This window comes from Rutidosis leptorrhynchoides, chromosome 4 (assembly GCF_046630445.1).
Source record: "Rutidosis leptorrhynchoides isolate AG116_Rl617_1_P2 chromosome 4, CSIRO_AGI_Rlap_v1, whole genome shotgun sequence".
Taxonomy (NCBI): Eukaryota; Viridiplantae; Streptophyta; class Magnoliopsida; order Asterales; family Asteraceae; genus Rutidosis; species Rutidosis leptorrhynchoides.
Window position 1 is genome coordinate 577,096,566 of NC_092336.1, and position 18,102 is coordinate 577,114,667.

The window sequence follows — 18,102 nt, forward strand, 5'->3', positions numbered from 1 at the left end:
ATTGGAGCGTGAAGGTGTGTAATTGTACATGGATCAATAACCAAAATGGCCCAAAATTTATAGCCTAACATTTCATATATAGGTCTATTTGATTTGATATTTTGTTTTTTACAATTGTTGTTTTGATTGATGCTCATACTTATGACATTTTTTTTTTAGTATTATTGAAATTATTATCGTCATATATGAAAAAACTTTTGTATATAAAAGACCCACTTTTATCTATTGCACAGAGTCAATGCATAAAGTGACAGAACGGTCCTTCCTTATATGACATATCTTTATTTGTTAGTTCAATATCTAATGTTATATCTTCAAGATTGAAATCATATCCGGCAAGAATATACGTCATGAGATCATCAATGGTTAAAGTTGACCCTTAGTATAGTTTGCTTTGTTGCAGTTGGTAGTGAGTATTTGATTTAGAGTTTTGTGCTTTAGCTCGATTCATCAGTCCTTGCTTGTTTAGTTAGTTTGTTTGTTAGCATAGATGATGCTCGGTACATATAGTTTTTGTTTGTTAGACGCTTTATAGGTACGAGCCTCATCGATTTCGATTTCTTTCTTTGTATCTTGTTTCTTTAATTGAAGGTGTTTTCTTTTCGAAAACACTTTCCGTATTTTATAAAAGTACTCGTTATTTTTGTCAAGAAATATATATTATGATTTTTTATTTTGATCACGGTTCTCTTTTGATTTGATCTATTATTTTAATTAGTTTTTTTAAAATTTGAATATGTGTATTTATTTTGGTAATTTGTATACATTAGTTATTTTTTTGGACATCAGTTTGGGATTACATGGGGGACTAAACCACTCACGCGTTCATTTCATGTAGTTGTATAACTTGCCTCCAACTACTGTCCTCGAGGAAATCCAGACCAATCTGAGGGCATGGACGGTAAAACTCCCCTCCCCGATGTCCCCGCACTCGGCGAAAGGCGATTTGGATGGATACTTCAGGTCATGGATAACATTGAGTGCAATGTTGCAGCTCAGCGGAGTCGAACTCCTGATCTCTCGCTAAAAGAGGCAGACCACTATCAATTAAACTATAACTCAATGTTTATACATGTGTTACTTTATTTTACGATTGATTCACTTGTATAATAATTTTATATTATCATAAAATGCAGAGTCCTAATTAAGACATCAAATTTTTTACATGTAGTTAGGACTTAAGAAGTTACTAATCTCATGTTATCATAACCTAATGCCAATTCTCAAAAGTTTCTTACAATTTTTAAAAGAACTAGTAAAATGGGCCCGCGCGATGCCGCGGGACCTTTCGGGTTGTATATTCATAGTTAATGGAGCGTTATGTATTTACAGAAGTAAAAACGTTTTACTACGGGTGTTTTTAAATACATGTAGTTAGTATCTAATGTACCTAATGGCCTTTTTAACGGCATGAAGATCGTGTAAAAAAAAAAAGGGAAACAGAATTATCGATATGATGTAGTTAGTTTGGGGAGTTTATTATAGGTTATGGAACACTGATCTAAATACACGTAATTAGCGTTTTTTTTTTTTTGGAAGTGTCCGTGTCGCGTATAGTTAGTCTCGTTGTGTTCGTTAGATTTTTTTGAGTTGAACGGTGGGTTCGAAAAAAATTAACGCGAGCCGAGCGGGAAGATATGTCCCGTTGAGTATTGAATAGAATCCGAGGTATTTAACGTTTTTTTAGAAGTGTCCGTTTCGCGTATAGTTAGTCCCGTTGTGTTCGTTAGATTTTTTTGAGTTGAACGGTTGGTTCGAAAAATTTTAACGCGAGTCGAGCGGAAAGGTATGTCCCGTTGAAAATATGGTTGAAGTTTAATTAAGTTTTTTTATTAAAATATTGATTTTACACTTGATACCCCTGGTTTGAGGTTTGGGATGTAATTTTTTACATTTTTTAGGGGGTGTTTTGTATTTTTTTTCCCCTGTTTTCCTTGTTGTCGTTTTTGGGGGAAATTGGGTGGGGGTTGGGATAAAACGACCAGAATTCGAGTGTTGGTTAGTATATATGGTAATGTATTAGAAAATATTTTCCTTGTAGTAAAGCAAGGACTAAAAGGATTTTTCATATTATAGTTGCGCATTAAAGTAAAATAGGACAACTTAAGGGGATAATTTTGTAAATATGACCGGTTATCAAACGACAGATGGTTAACGACTTTACTGAAACCCATATTTGACGCCCTTCTCAGTTCTCCCCACCATTTCCATTTCCATTTCCATTTCCATTTCATACTTTAAACCAGAAGAATCGGATTCTGTATCTCACACACTATATAACATATATTATACAGTATAATTTAATATATACTTATATACATACATATCACCTTTCACCTAGAACGCACACGCTTCTTTGCTTCTGGTTTCTCCGGCGACCGGTGAAGTACGTACGTCTGTGACGTCACTCTCTGCTGGTTTCACTGGTGAGGTATGTATATATAGGTATAGGTATAGATGTCAGCATACTTATTCATTTTGTGTCTGTAACTATTGGAACTTAATACTCCGTATAAGCGCTATGATTAGTCGGATAGTATATATATTATTAATGTAATTACAGTATAAATAATAATTAGGTTTTTATATATGTATTTTTAATTTGACCAATTGAGTGTAGTATCGGTTAATCGGCCCTTAATTCGGATCTCCAAATCTGGAATTACTATTTTAGTTTTTAGTTAGTGTTATTATTAGGGTTAACTGAGACTGATGGAACCGCTAAAGCTCCTTCATACTGCAAATTAGCTGATGTAATTAACTCGAGGTATTAATTTAGGAACTTTAATTTGTCTGTTTCTGTTAATTGAAGTCTCATCGATTATAGTTATGAAAAAACTAAGTGAAGTTTTTTAGGTAGAACTGTTTTTATTACTAAGTGCATTTTTATTATTATTAATATATTAATATGAAAATATTATTATTTATAATTTATTGATAAATAAGTGTAAATCTGTTGGAGGGGTTTGGTAGCTGGTTTTTGGGCTTCTTAACCACTTCAGGAATAAAAATATGGCCGGTGTATCTACTAATGTCTTTATTTGTTACGGGAAAATTCGAATTAGCTATATGATTGTGTTCATTCATTTATCCCCATTTGATGATTTGATTTAATTTTAATTTATCATAATAACTAGTAGTAGTATACGATGTGTATATGAGAACCTAAAAGGATTTATTGTCTGCAAAGCTTGTCTGTATTTGGCCATTTGGGTCCAGCCTGACGCCCTGACATGTGTTTTATTAAGTTTGTATTATTGACTGAATTTGTACCAGGACTTCAATATTTGAGCAGAATATACATATGGTTTTCATCTAAAGGTATTAATGTTTTAGTTAGCCTTTAGAGGTTTCAGATAAAAGCTACTCTAGTATCTTGAATATCACTGAACCTATATTCACCATTATATCTTCTGCTCATACCTTCTACCATGTGTCCGGTTGATTTTGCAATACCACTTGATTTCTCTATTATACCCAAACTAGTGACGTGGCGTTCTAGTTACAGGTATATAAGCATTTGCATCAGCAGTTATCTGAAATGTTAGATTTATGTATTGTTGGTTTTAGTCTTTCATTGTTTGATTTATTTACTTAAAAAATTAACCTTTTTTCATGAATAATCTGGTTGCAGATGCTATAGTGGCTTGGAGCAAAAACAGAGTGGATCTTTAGTAGGTACTGCAAGTACTTTTTACACATATTGCTTGTGAACAAGGATGGGGTCTGCCTGTTGTGTTGCTGCTAGAGATAGAACCATAACAAGTGAGTTGAGTAGTGATGCTATACCGAGAAATATCCGATATTCTCCATCATGGAATGTTAGGTGGGATAATCGGCGGCGTGTAGCAGGCGAAGAAATGTCTGTGAGTTGGTTGTCTGACGGTGTTGGAACAAATGACAGGCTGGACAATAAATCTCAGGCTACGGTTGGAACGGCTTATACATCAGAAGAAGGTAGTCCATTGGAAAGTTTCCGGAATCTCACTTGGCAAAAGTCCTCACATTCTGAAGGACATACGGTTCCTCATACAGGTAAATTTTATTTTAGTAAACAATATATTCAACGGAATTAGATTTTTGGTGCCATTACTCAGTGTATAGTTTATAATTTAATCTGTCAAGGGATTTTGGACTAGGTTGGACTTTACATATTTGCTTATTTAGTTAGATCGCCTATTTTGGACGTGAAATACTCAATCATAAAAGCTTTGGTACTGCTTTTTAGTTTGTTGTGCGAGAAAGCAACAGAGCCTAGAACATTAAAAAGGGCATTGTTTTACTTCTTTTTTGTGGGTCAAAGTATCCTGGAGTGCTGGTACCAATAATGCATTTGGCACACATGAGGTTAAATGGTTCAAGTTCTTCCTTATAGGTATATTGATGGAATTCTCGAGGGTATAAAGTGAAATGGCTATTTTTACTATGTAGTTTCATGTGGTAGAAACTTGGAATAGCTTTTCTACCACTTGCTGTGCGTGCATGTACCGAATCTGTTTGATATATGAAATAATACGTTAGACCCCATTAAGGAAAAGTATCAGAAAATGTTGTGAATAGAACAACTTTTGGGTTACAACAATTGTACTGTGTATGGTACATTGAGCAATATATTGATTTAGATGACATATTGACACTCTCTCCCCTGTACCATGCTTGAGACATATTGCTTGGTATCATCAGAATTCTAGAACTATGTAACTACTTCTCTCAGATAGTGTGTGTGTGTGTGTGTGTGTGTGTGTGAGAGAGAGAGAGAGAGAGAGAGAGAGAGAGAGAGAGAGAGAGAGAGAGAGAGAGCAACTTCATTCTAAAGAAATCTGTTTCTTTGTTGTATCACGTTGACTAGATGACATGGTACTACCGCTGAACCAAATTTTTTTCCTGGGGTAGTATGGTTAAATTGCTTTGTACAACTTCGAAACATATCACTGAATATTTGAATATCCTTTCCTATTCAGACCCTAACATTTCATAGTTTCATGTTAATTCTTGCAAGTCCTAGAAGAAAGCAATTAGGACTTCTACAAGGTATAATGAAACATCATCTAAATTATGCCCATGGAAGGTACTAGATATCAATTTATTGCAATAAAATTGTTTCATTACAAGTTCACATCTACTTGCATAGTCATTAAACATAACTATAAGAAACACTTGAGATTTGTATCATAGTATATTCTATGTTAAACAAATTGATCATCCCACCCAGCATGTACATCTACTCCGATAGTATGTATTCAATATTGTTATGTATTACGTTTCCAATCGCTGATGGTCGATCTTGCGTTTCATCATATCATGATATTATTTATATAATATATATTATTGATTCTGACGTCACGTTGACGCTTGGTTCACTATACATATTGTAATGTGCCATATCTCATGTTCTTCTACTTGTCCTTGCAGACCAATCAGTCTCTCGGGTTATTTCAGAGGTCGGTTGCTGATCAATTGAATGCTTTATGAAAATCATATATTCTATGTCTCGTTTTGTTTACATATGCCTTTCATTTATGCATCATGTAGGTAAAAGAGGCTAGAGAAACCCAACTTACTTCAGAACCGTCTCCAACAATGATGTCATCATCCACACACTCAGTTTCTTCACTTTCGGCATCCCCTTTGACTTTTTCACAAGGTCAACTCTTACCCCCATCTAGATGTACTGACCGTTCCCCAGGGATGAAGTCTCCAAACTTCTCAATATCTGAAGAGGGATCAAATCGTGGGTCCCACGATGGATCTTCAGATGGTTGGTCTGTACCGGCCTTCAATGAGCTCGTGGCAACCTCTCACAAAGAACGATGCTCTTTTGATAGCGAGTCTCTCAACTTCAATCGTGATAAAGTAAGCAGATGTAGTGACAGGTCTTCTTCTTCTTCACCTTCCGTAAATATGCAGACATGTGGTGTTTGCTCCAAGCTCTTAACAAAAAGATCGTCATTTGTAGCTACTAATGAGGTTGCTGTTGTTGCCATTTTAGTATGTGGGCACGTTTATCATGCAGAATGTCTAGAAAACGTAACATCTGAAATTAACAAGTATGATCCAGCATGTCCTGTTTGTACTTTTGGGGAAAAGAAGCTTCTCAAACTGTCACAAAAAGCAATGAAAGCTGATTCGGAGTTGAATGCTACGATGAAGAAGAAATTGAGAAGTCGGGTGGTGGATGGTGATATGTATGGGGATGATAATATGTCTGATCGTTATAAAATTAGCGGACATGAGGGAATAATCCCAAAGATGAGTTCAAGTTCCAGCATGAAGCCTTTTTTAAAGAGACACTTCTCATTTGGTTCCAGGGTTAGTCGGTCGTTGTCAGAGAATAATTATTCTCGGAAAAAAGGGTTCTGGGCAAAATTAAGCAGAGGGTGACCATTTTCGCTGTAAAAAGGTACCATACTGCCATACGTACTCTTTGAACTTGTGTTATTCACTGTTCTTTAAATACGTACCAAGTAATTGTTTACCCAACTGCTACTAAGCTGAGGTTGGTGGTTTTAGGAGCCCAAAAGAACTTTCAAAGTTATAGGTGAATGTTCTTGACCCATTTCTTTTTAATGAATGGGTGTGATTATAGGAGCTCATTGAACATTCACAGTTACAGGTGAAAGTTTTGACCCATTTTTTAATGAATTGGTTGATCCGGCTGTTTTTATTCAGATTGAATTGGTAAAATCAAATAATTTGTTTAAAAGGATGGTTCAAATTAGTCGAAAGTACTTCAAAGGTAATTTTACTGCTTAGAACATCTAGTCTAGTAGTAATTTTATTCAGAACTCAAATTATAATTGAGTAATATCTTTTTATAATCATACATTACGCATTAATTAATCCTGATAAGTCTTTGCCATGTCACAACTAACAAAGTCGTGTGGCTGCATGCAATGTTGTGGACTTGTGGTCATATGGTAGGTGGTGTGTTACAAGTGTTTATAAAGTGTTTTTTTTTTATAACCAACACGCATAAAATAGCCAATTTGACATTTTACCTAACCCATCTGCACTCGCTGCCTATATCTTTAACATTGCTTCTGTGTTGATAATGATATTGTATCATTCTGTAGGCGGATTAAACGGTTGGTAACTCTGGAAATTTAGTAGATAATGACAGGATATCAGATATTGAAAGTTGTCGCCATCTTTAGTATCTCAGTTACTATTAGCATCGAGACACTGTAAAGCAGGGTTTGAACAACACAAAAATCTTCATTTTAATGATCAGTTTGGTACATATAGCTGGGAAGAATAGTAGTATAAATCAAAAGAATTTAATGGACTTGCGTTAAAATTCTTTTGTTTGTGCTCTGTAAATTTTAAAGTTGTGTTTCTTAATTATTTCCTTATCTTGCATTTAAAGGAATAGATAATCTGAACTTAAACTCAACTTCTTGTGATATTTTGATTTTGTTGGCTTCCACATTTATTTGCTTTGTTCTGTACATCGATCAGACTTTTTTTTTTTCTTTTTTTTTTCATCTTTTTGTTTGTTATTTTTTTTAACGGCGATTTTTTGGCATCAGTAGATCATTTATTTCAACGACCCTCATCATTTGTACGCACACGTTCGGGCGGAAATCCGAACCCGATCGACATTACCTGGGAACACATCTATTCGGGCAGTGTTCCTGGTTAGAGGTCCGTGAACGAATTCGATAAAACCTCCCTGTAGGGTCAAAATTAAAGAATATCATGTCATCTCTAAGGATCGAACCTATGACTTCTCTCTATTCCATGACATTAGTAGATCTTTTTGTTTGTTATGTATTCATATATACTTGGGGTTGCTGTTAGATCAATGAATAGATTGTAAACATTGCCCTTGTATATTAAGCAAGTGACTAAATCTTAGGGGATACATAAGCTGCTAACGTTTAATCTGTATTGTACATACTCCAGACGCTTCAATAATAAGTCAATAAACGCTCTTAAATAATAAGTCCATATATACTGTAGACATTTAATCTCTTTGATGAGTCAATATGTATTGGTAAATTTATCTATTGATATATTAACATTCGACGCCACATATTACAATGAAATAACAATGGGTTTACTGTCCAAATTGCCACCTACCAAACAGTTCAACTGATACAAACTTAAAAGATCCATCAACATGTCTTAATTAGTATAGTGAAATAATGGGTCAGTACTATGCACTGCCCAAATTGCCACCTAAAAAAACATACAACTCAACTGATACATAATACTTTCGAGTTTGAGCATATAATTTTGTAGCAGATAAAATTCAACACATATTGTACTAAACGTATTAAAGACTAATAATCAAATATATATTTCTCATCTACATGAAGCATGAAAAATGGGCTTTGAAAAGTGCATTTTAGAAAGACAAGTAGAAAGTTGGCGTAAGCAGCAAAAATGCATGAGCAGACAACTGAATTGATAAAAAGAGACAGTTGAATCTTTTACAGGACAAGTAATAGATAATCTTTTATATAGGGCACATCGCAATTGTCCATTTGACAAGCTAATTCACCACAACAGTTCCTACTCTTTACCAAAATCTGCACTGTAATGAGCGCTAGATTCAAGCTTCTTTGCTTCATTTAGCTTACGAACAGCCTGCAACGTTTTTCAAACACAAAACAATATCAAGAATCAAGAACATTAACCTCGCATGCGTCAAAGAGCTTCAGAAGTGAAAGTAAAAAATGATAAAAATAAAAAGAGGTCTTCAGTTTCACATCTTATAAATAAACATATATTCTAAATTACATAAAATTTTACCTTCATGAAATCTTCATGGATAACATAATCACGTTCTGCACGGATTGCTGACATACCAGCTTCAGTGCACACATTACGAAGATCAGCTCCGTTAAAACCCTAAAGAATAATGCCAATGATCAACATTTTTGTTCAACTACAAATATCCACATATGTCAATCTTATGTCATAGCTTACCTCAGCAAGTTTGACAACGGCCTCATAATCAATTTCACCATGTTTAGCAATCCCTGCAGCATGAATTTTGAGAATTTCCATTCTTGATTGCTCATTCGGCAGTGGGATCTCAATTTTCCTGTCCAATCGACCTGGACGAAGAAGAGCAGGGTCCAGAACGTCTGGTCTATTGGTTGCCATGATCATTTTAACCTAAAAGCATGAACCAAATAAAGTCATCACTTTGAGTAATGCACAAGGATAAAGGTTAATGACAAACTGAACATGAAAAGGAAAAAAATATAAAAAAATGTCAGACCTTGCCAAGCTGATCAAATCCATCCAGCTGATTAAGCAATTCCATAAGAGTTCTTTGAATTTCACGATCAGCACTAGTACCCTCACTAAAACGTCGGCCACCAATAGCATCAATTTCGTCCATAAATATGATGCAGGGCTGGAAGATTATAAAGCAAAACAAGGTGAAAGAGAGAAGAAGAAAGAAGAAGGTAAATTGCCATTTTAAAAGTTTAAAGAGTTACTACTTGCTGTGCATAAGAACACTTATTTGGGATGAACTTGAAGAGTTCATTACTTTCTTTTACAAAAACCACCAAGTAACAGTTGAATCAAAATACAGAGGGATGTATGGGTAAGTTGGGTAAATGAGTCAAAAGATGTTCAGATCAAGACGGGTCAGTTTTTATAAGGCTTGTAACAGATTAGTTGTTCGAATACACCTTTCCTCCAAAAAGATTAGTTTTTTATAGATTATTAGCAGGTCAGTTCTGATTATAAATCATACTAATCATCTATGTTTATAATACAATGATGATTCAAATGGGTTTATGCATTAATAATACACTGGGTGACTTTGACCCACTCACTCATTATATCGTTTCCATTTAAGCTAAAATATTACTCCATTATATGTACAGCTTTAGACCTGATATACATAAAGCATAACTGAACCGACCAGTTTATGCATAAATGGGTCTAGCAAAGAGAAATTGAAAGAACTGTAGGGCTGCACATGTCAAGTTATAATAGAGATATATAAGGGTAGAAGAAATACTTGGTGATCACGTGCATAATTGAACATTTCCCTGATCAATCTTGCACTCTCTCCGATGTACTTATCAATAATGGCACTTGATACGACCTACAAACACTTTCCGACACGTTATAAACAAAATACACATCAATAGCCATATCATGAAAATATGAATTTGTAATAAAGATACCTTCAAGAAATTAGCATCTATGTTGCTAGCAATTGCTCTAGCCAGTAACGTCTTTCCAGTACCAGGAGGTCCATAGAGAAGAACACCCTACGAAAACATCACTTCCATTAAGTTTCTTACACCTCTGGTCTAAATTAACATATTTCTAATTCTAAAATCTTCTATATCTATAAATTGGAAAATCGTGTACCTTGGGAGGTTTAATGCCCACCCTTAGAAAGAGCTCGGGATTCATCAGAGGCAATTCAATAGATTCCCTAAGTTCCCGAATCTGATCTGATAGCCCTCCAACTGCAGAATAACTAACATTCCCAGGATCTTCGTGAAGCATGTTATAAACAACTGGATCAACCTGCAACGATATTGTGTACGCATTAGTCCAAATGAGTAAACAGAGAACTAAGAACTGGCTGGAAAAATAATTAGCAAGTATACTAACTTCACGGGGGAGTGCTTGATGGGAAAATAATCACAACGGATAATCTACAAAGCGGAAACAAACCCGTTTGACCAACACTTTCCCGACCCGTATGAAACCGTGAGGATGCTAACAAATAAGCTATACCAAATCCAACCCAAATCAGTCCCCAAATCAGTAGCAAATCAACTAATAACGAATAATCAAGCACACACAATACACGCAAGACTTTTTACGTGGAAAACCCCTCAAAATCGAGAGTAAAAACCACAGGACTCGTAAGCCACTTAAATTCCACTATCATCAACAAGGAGAGCAATACAATAATCCTTCTCTAGATCAACTAGAGGTATACAACATCATCATACTCTTGAACAACAATAATCAACAAGTATATGAAGAAATTAAAGACAAAAGAGTAATAACATCACCCAAAATTCTGCTACTGTTCGACCTGCTGTAACTTGAGCTACAGACCTCTTTAGACGAATTCAACGGTTGAAAACCTTGGCACTGATGTCAGGAAGACACAGCCCAAATTTGATGAAGATCCAACGGTTAGATCTCCGGGGATCGTCTCTTTTCTGTCCTGCTGTCACTGTAGACGGAAATGGAGTTTTTTGACTCTTTTTCTTGATCTCTCAACTCTCTGTAATCTCTCACTCTTGAATACAGCTGCACAATTGATTCAAATAATGCCTAAGACACTTGACCAAGTCAACAAGCATCTTGGGCCTATTTTGTTGGGCTTGGGCTAAGCTTTCCTCATATTTGGAAACTTAAATAAAAAACCCAACAAATCTCCCCCTTTCCAATTATGAGGAAGGAATCGCCATCCCGGCGATCGAGCAACATACCTTAAGCTTCTCACTTGCTAAAGCCTTTGTAAACATATCGGAACCATTATCAACGGTGTGAACTTTATCAAGTTCAAACGAACCATCTTCAAGACGTTCTCTAATCCAATGATACCGCACATCTATATGTTTTGTCCGCTTATGATACATAGAATTTCTAGCCAAATGAATCGCACTCTCATTATCACAAAGAACCACATATCGTGATTGCTTAAACCCAAGGTCTTGTAGAAACCTTTTCATCCACAATAGTTCTTTGCACGCTTCTGTTGCTGCCATATACTCAGCCTCGGTTGTAGACAATGCAACACACTTTTGTAACCTTGATTGCCATGAAACTGCTCCCCCTGCGAAAGTCATCAAATACCCAGAAGTGGATTTCATGTTATCTTTGTTTCCTGCCATATCTGAGTCTGTATAACCAACAAGCATCGGCTCTCCATTTCCAAATGTGATACCCAACTTTGAAGTACCTCGTAAGTATCTCATAATCCATTTAACTGCTTTTCAATGCTTCTTACCCGGATTTGACATAAACAGACTAACAACACCTACCGCATGAGCTATATCAGGCCTAGTACACACCATAGCATACATCAAGCTACCAACCGCCGAAGCATATGGAACTTTATCCATCTCCTCAACATCCTCCTTTGAAGAAGGGCAATCTCTATCTGTTAGCTTAAAGTTGTTAGTAAGAGGAGAACTAACCAATTTAGCATTCTCCATGTTGAATCTACTAAGCACCTTTTCAATGTATTGCTCTTGTGATATATGTAACGTCTTAGCACCTCTATCTCTAAAAATCCGAATGCCAAGAATCTGTTTTGCTGGTCCTAAGTCTTTCATAGCAAAAGACTTGCTCAATTCTCGCTTCAACTGCGCAATTCTTTTCATATTTTTACCAACAATCAACATATCATCAACGTATAACAACAATATAATGAAATCATCATCACCAAACCTCTGAAAGAAAACACAATGATCTGAAGTTGTCTTTCGGTAGCCTTGCTTTCCTATAACCGACTCAAACTTCTTATACCACTGTCTCGGTGCTTGCTTCAACCCATATAGACTTTTCTGAAGTCTACAAACATAATTTTCTTTACCTTTAACCCGAAAACCTTCAGGTTGCATCATGTAGATTTCCTTATCCAAATCACCGTGAAGAAAAGCAGTCTTGACATCCATCTGTTCAACCTCAAGATCAAGACTAGCAGCTAACCCAAGAACCACTCGAATAGATCCCATCTTCACGACCGGAGAGAAAATCTCATCAAAATCAATACCCTTTTTCTGGCTGAATCCTTTAACGACTAACCTAGCTTTGTACCTTGGTTGTGAAGTAAGCTCATCTGTCTTCACTTTGAATACCCATTTGTTTCTCAAAGCTCTTTTGCCTTTAGGTAACTTCACCAGGTCATAAGTATTGTTCTCATACAAAGAATTCATCTCATCTTGCATAGCTTCACCCCACTCTTTCTTATGCTCATCTTTCATTGCTTCTGAATAACATTCTGGCTCTCCCCCATCAGTAACTAATACATACTCATCAGCAGAATATCTAACAGAAGGATGACGGTCTCGGGTAGACAGCCTAAGTGGGACAAATGGGGGCACATCTGGTACTGGAATCTCTACCTGCTCCGGAGCATCACCAACATCAGTACCATGTTCATCATTCTGAACATCATCTCCAACATGTTGTGGAGTAACTGGATCCAAATCAACAAGATCAATACTAGGTTGAGGAACTGAATCTGTCTTCTCAACATCTTTTAACATCTGATCTTCTGTAAAAACAACATCTCGACTTCGTACAAGTTTCTTCTGAACTGGATCATATAACCTGTACCCAAAATCATCTTCACCATAGCCGAGGAAAACACATGGCTTAGTCTTCATATCAAGCTTTGACCTCTTATCTTTGGGAACATGAACAAAAGCTTTACATCCAAAAACTCGTAAATGACGGTAAGAAACATCTTTGCCGCTCCAAACCCTGTTAGGAACATCAAAATGCAAAGGAACACAAGGGGTTAGATTAATAATATGAACTGCCGTATTTAAAGCCTCACCTCAAAAGGAATCGGACAACCCTGCATGTGAAAGCAAACATCTAACTCTCTCAACCAAAGTTCTGTTCATCCTCTCTGCTAAGCCATTCAACTGAGGTGTCTTTGGTGGAGTCTTTTGATGTCGAATACCATTCTCCTTACAATAAGCATCAAATCTGCCAATGTATTCACCGCCATTATCAGTCCGAATACACTTGAGTTTCTTCCCCGTTTGCCTTTCAACTAGTGTATGAAATTCCTTAAACTTTTCAAATACTTGATCCTTTGACTTTAAGGTATAAACCCACACCTTCCTGGAATGATCATCGATGAATGTAACAAAGTAGGAACATCCACCAAGTGTCCTAGTCTTCATAGGCCCACAAACATCCGAATGAACTAGATCAAGTATGTTCTCCATTCGAAAAGGAGAATGACTCTTAAACGCAACTCTGGTCTGTTTCCCTGCCAAACAGTGAGAACACTTACTCAAATCAATACCACTAACACCTGACAACACATTCTTCTTGAACAAGATAGACATCCCCTTTTCACTCATGTGGCCAAGTCTTTTATACCACAACTCAGTAGAATCAACATTGTCCACTGCGTTAACAATGTTCTGGATGATCTTAGGACGTGTGATGTATAATCTTGAGTCTTTCTTGCCTCTTCCCACTATCATAGAACCGAGAGTTAGTTTCCAAATACCATTACCAAAACCGTTATAATAACCATCATCATCAAGAATGCCTATTGAAATAACATTAAGTCTCATATCCGGAACATGTTTTACATTATGCAAAACTAACTCCATTCCCGTGTCAAATTTCAAACAAACATCTCCAATACCAACGATCTTTGATAACCCGGCATTACCCATCCTAGCAAATCCATAGTCACCTGGAGTGTAAGATGAGAAGTGATCTCTACAAATTGCAACATGACATGTAGCACCACTATCAACAATCCAACTCGTGTCATCATGAGTAAGATTGATCATATCATAATCAATACAAACAAAGAACTCATCTGTGATAGCGTTAACTTCAACCTTATCATCATCACCACCATCACTTTTCTTTTGTTTATTCTTGTCATATGTCTTTTTCTTCTCATTCTTCAACTTTGGACAATACCACTTTGTGTGCCCCTTTTCATGACAATTATAACACTCAACATTAGCAAATTTACCTTTGCGTGAGCTGCTACGATGATTGCCTCTTTTACCCTGACCTCTACTATGACTTCTCCCCCGCGTTTCTGTGACCAAGATATCTGACTGTGAAGAGGAACCTTGTGACTTTCTTCTCATCTCTTCATTCAAAATACTACCCTTAGCCAATTCCATGGTGATAGTACCATTCGGTGCAGAGTTGGACAAAGATGTCCTAAAAGTCTCCCAAGAGTCCGGTAATGTACCAAGTAACCAGAGACCCTGAATCTCATCCTCAAACTTGATACCCATACCTGCAAGCTGATTTATAATACCCTGATATGCATTTAGGTGATCTGTAATAGGAGTCCCATCATGATACTTCAAAGCCATCATCTACTTAATTAAGAACAACTTGTTATTCCCAGTTTTTCGCTCATATAACTGCTCAAGCTTTTTCCATAAGGCTTTAGCATCAGTCTCCCCAGTAATATGATTCACAACATTATCATCAACCCACTGCTGAATATACCCACATACTTGTCTATGCAAAATTTTCCATTGAGCATCAGATTTTTCCTCAGGTTTATCCTCAGTAAAAACAGGCAAATAATAATCTTTCACATAAAGAAGATCCTCCATCTTGCCTTTCTAAACATGATAATTTGAACCATTTAAACTAATCATTTTACTTGTATTAGCTTCCATCTTTCACACAAGTCAAATCAAATAACCTAGCTCTTGATACCAATTTGATGGGAAAATAATCACAACGGATACTCTACAAAGCGGAAACAAACCCGTTTGACCAACACTTTCCCGACCCGTATGAAACCGTGAGGATGCTAACAAATAAGCTATACCAAATCCAACCCAAATCAGTCCCCAAATCAGTAGCAAATCAACTAATAACGAATAATCAAGCACAAACAATACACACGAGACTTTTTACGTGGAAAACCCCTCAAAATCGAGAGTAAAAACCACGGGACTCGTAAGCCACTTAAATTCCACTATCATCAACAAGGAGAGCAATACAATAATCCTTCTCTAGATCAACTAGAGGTATACAACATCATCATACTCTTGAACAACAATAATCAACAAGTATATGAAGAAATTAAAGACAAAAGAGTAATAACATCACCCAAAATTCTGCTACTGTTCGACCTGCTGTAACTTGAGCTACAGACCTCTTTAGACGAATTCAATGGTTGAAAACCTTGGCACTGATGTCAGGAAGACACAGCCCAAATTTGATGAAGATCCAACGGTTAGATCTCCGGGGATCGTCTCTTTTCTGTCCTGCTGTCACTGTAGACGGAAATGGTGTTTTTTGACTCTTTTTCTTGATCTCTCAACTCTCTGTAATCTCTCACTCTTGAATACAGCTGCACAATTGATTCAAATAATGCCTAAGACACTTGACCAAGTCAACAAGCATCTTGGGCCTATTTTGTTGGGCTTGGGCTAAGCTTTCCTCATATTTGGAAACTTAAATAAAAAACCCAACAGTGCTCGCATAATGGTTAGAGTTGTCATATCGTTAACCACTCTAGTCCCGGCTGTTAGTTTTTCCTTGTCCACTTTACTACGGCACCCAACTACATACCTTGGACCGCTACTAGCTTTGACTATCACTGTAACATCACAAGTCAGCTTTTTTAGCATACAGAAACCATCATATACCAAAGAATGTAGCATAATACGAGACAGCTATAGTGTTTTAACAGAAATCAAGAGAATAATGGGAGTATTAGATACATCTTTCGCTGTCCAGAGGTCTGAGAACTTCGCCTATGATCTGTCCAACACTCTGAAGCGACTTCAAATCATCCTCTGTTTTGGCATAATCTTTCTTTGTAGTCCGCAGAGACTCGCGCACTGAAAATATCATATTCTGTTACTGTTAATCTAGCACAGAACACTCGCATAGAAAAAAAAAAATTAAATAATAGCTAAAAAAAAGATAGTTTATTAAGTGATCATGAAAGAACTACCAATATTAATTCAATTGATATTAAATCAACCTACGCATACTTCAAAACCGTATCTATACATATACGCGCAAATTATGATATACAAATAGGCAAGGAAGTCTGTAAATCCATACACACCTAGAGGCTACTAAACTGAATTGAGTATAACTATAGATATGAACGAAATTAGGTTATAAATATTTTAAATACAATTTTAAAGGACTGACACTGACCTCCTCGAACACGAGACTCGAGCTCTTTATGTTGAAGCATTTTTTTCCGGTAGTCGGTAATAGCGGCACGGCGGCGAACGGCATCTTCCTCCTCACTTGTCATCGGAAAATTGAATTCGATGGATCTATGAGTTGCTACGAATTCATCTGGCTGCTTTAAATATTAAATCGGCGAAGAGATAAATCGACTTGTTGATCAAGAAAGTAATTATTATTAACCCTTATATACTAAAAAGCCTTTGTATACTAAAAGCCAGCACTAAATGTGTAGTTTCAGTACGTTCGAATTGTAGTTTTGAGTTTGCGTTCACATTACAATCGGTCCCTCAAATTTAGTACAATTTACACAACAGCCCCTCAATTTTACACTTTTTCAGGAGTAGAAAGTGTAAACATATAATTTTATTAAAATAAAATAAACTAACTCTCCCCAAATTTATAACGGTTCCTATCTTCTCGCTCGGTGCGAGTTAAATTTTTCCGAGATCACCGTTCAACTCGAAAAAGTCTCACGAACACAATGGGACTAACTATACGCGAAACGGGACACTTTTTAAAAAACGCTTAACACAACGACACCCCATATCTTTCTGTTCGCCGCAAGTTAAATTTTTTTGACAGCACCGTTACACTCGATAATTTTTTATGAACAAAACGAAACTAACTACGTTCGAAACGGACACTTTTTAAAAATCGCTTAAGACAACGACATCTAAAACGACGCTTAAGACATGGGCCGTTTTTCCCTCTGTAAATACACAACGCTACGTTAAATATGAATACACAGACCGAAAGCCCCGCCGCATCGCGCGGGCCGGATCCGAGCTAGTTGAACACCATACACCAGATACGCTATAAACGGGTAAACGGATCCACTATATGTGTACTGCAAAAGTCCATTGTTTTGTAGATTGGGCTCGTAGTTATTGGGCTTGTAGTTATTGGGTCTTCTTAGCATTGAATGCATGTTATAACCCGTATAAACTCTTCGAGGTATAGATTTTCAGAGTTTGGTTAAGCTGTGAATTTAGGGCATAACATAACATCGTTAAATAATAAATAAATAAAAAAATTGTACAGTGTCTATCATATTCAATATTCAATAGTTTTTTAATTATACATGGTCATTGATCAATAAATTATTTGTGGGAAATTAAACATCATTAACGTCTCTACATTATCATTATTTTTAAATTTTTAACTTTACTTAATTATTCTTTTTTGTTAATTTGCTAATGTAAGTGA

The 18,102-nt window shown here is 36.2% G+C and overlaps 2 protein-coding genes across 3 annotated transcripts; one reads left to right on the top strand and one right to left on the bottom strand.

Moving 5' to 3' along the window:
* The first annotated feature begins 2,213 nt into the window (after positions 1 to 2,213).
* Positions 2,214 to 7,376, top strand: LOC139845453 (uncharacterized). Its single transcript, XM_071835708.1, has 5 exons — positions 2,214 to 2,431; positions 3,635 to 4,035; positions 5,413 to 5,441; positions 5,533 to 6,400; positions 7,074 to 7,376. Exons 2-4 carry the CDS (start codon positions 3,720 to 3,722, stop codon positions 6,379 to 6,381), a joined length of 1,194 nt encoding a protein of 397 aa, XP_071691809.1. The 5' UTR covers positions 2,214 to 2,431; positions 3,635 to 3,719; the 3' UTR covers positions 6,382 to 6,400; positions 7,074 to 7,376.
* An 827-nt stretch (positions 7,377 to 8,203) lies between these two features.
* Positions 8,204 to 17,021, bottom strand: LOC139845454 (26S proteasome regulatory subunit S10B homolog B-like). Of its 2 annotated transcripts, none has more exons than XM_071835710.1 (11): positions 16,858 to 17,021; positions 16,410 to 16,529; positions 16,159 to 16,285; positions 10,597 to 10,606; positions 10,348 to 10,509; positions 10,158 to 10,244; positions 9,989 to 10,075; positions 9,233 to 9,370; positions 8,935 to 9,126; positions 8,758 to 8,856; positions 8,204 to 8,592 (listed from the first exon to the last, which is right to left on the bottom strand). In XM_071835710.1, the coding sequence occupies exons 1-11, from the start codon at positions 16,958 to 16,960 to the stop codon at positions 8,518 to 8,520; spliced, it is 1,200 nt and encodes a 399-aa protein (XP_071691811.1). In that variant the 5' UTR covers positions 16,961 to 17,021; the 3' UTR covers positions 8,204 to 8,517. The 2 variants fall into 2 exon arrangements, with proteins under 2 accessions (XP_071691811.1, XP_071691810.1); XM_071835709.1 differs by having other exon boundaries at positions 8,208 to 8,592; positions 8,758 to 8,853; positions 8,933 to 9,126.
* Positions 17,022 to 18,102: the final 1,081 nt, after the last annotated feature.

Excerpts from the sequence above, each read along its gene's own strand:
- LOC139845454 (XM_071835710.1), bottom strand. The coding sequence starts at position 16,960 with ATGACAAGTGAGGAGGAAGATGCCGTTCGCCGCCGTGCCGCTATTACC. Across the intron at positions 16,530-16,857 it reads CGAGTCTCGTGTTCGAGGAG|TGCGCGAGTCTCTGCGGACT; the intron begins GTCAGTGTCAGT and ends TGATATTTTCAG. Across the intron at positions 16,286-16,409 it reads ACCTCTGGACAGCGAAAGAT|TGATAGTCAAAGCTAGTAGC; the intron begins GTATCTAATACT and ends GTGATGTTACAG.
- LOC139845453 (XM_071835708.1), top strand. The coding sequence starts at position 3,720 with ATGGGGTCTGCCTGTTGTGTTGCTGCTAGAGATAGAACCATAACAAGT. Across the intron at positions 4,036-5,412 it reads ACATACGGTTCCTCATACAG|ACCAATCAGTCTCTCGGGTT; the intron begins GTAAATTTTATT and ends TTGTCCTTGCAG. Across the intron at positions 5,442-5,532 it reads TCTCTCGGGTTATTTCAGAG|GTAAAAGAGGCTAGAGAAAC; the intron begins GTCGGTTGCTGA and ends TGCATCATGTAG.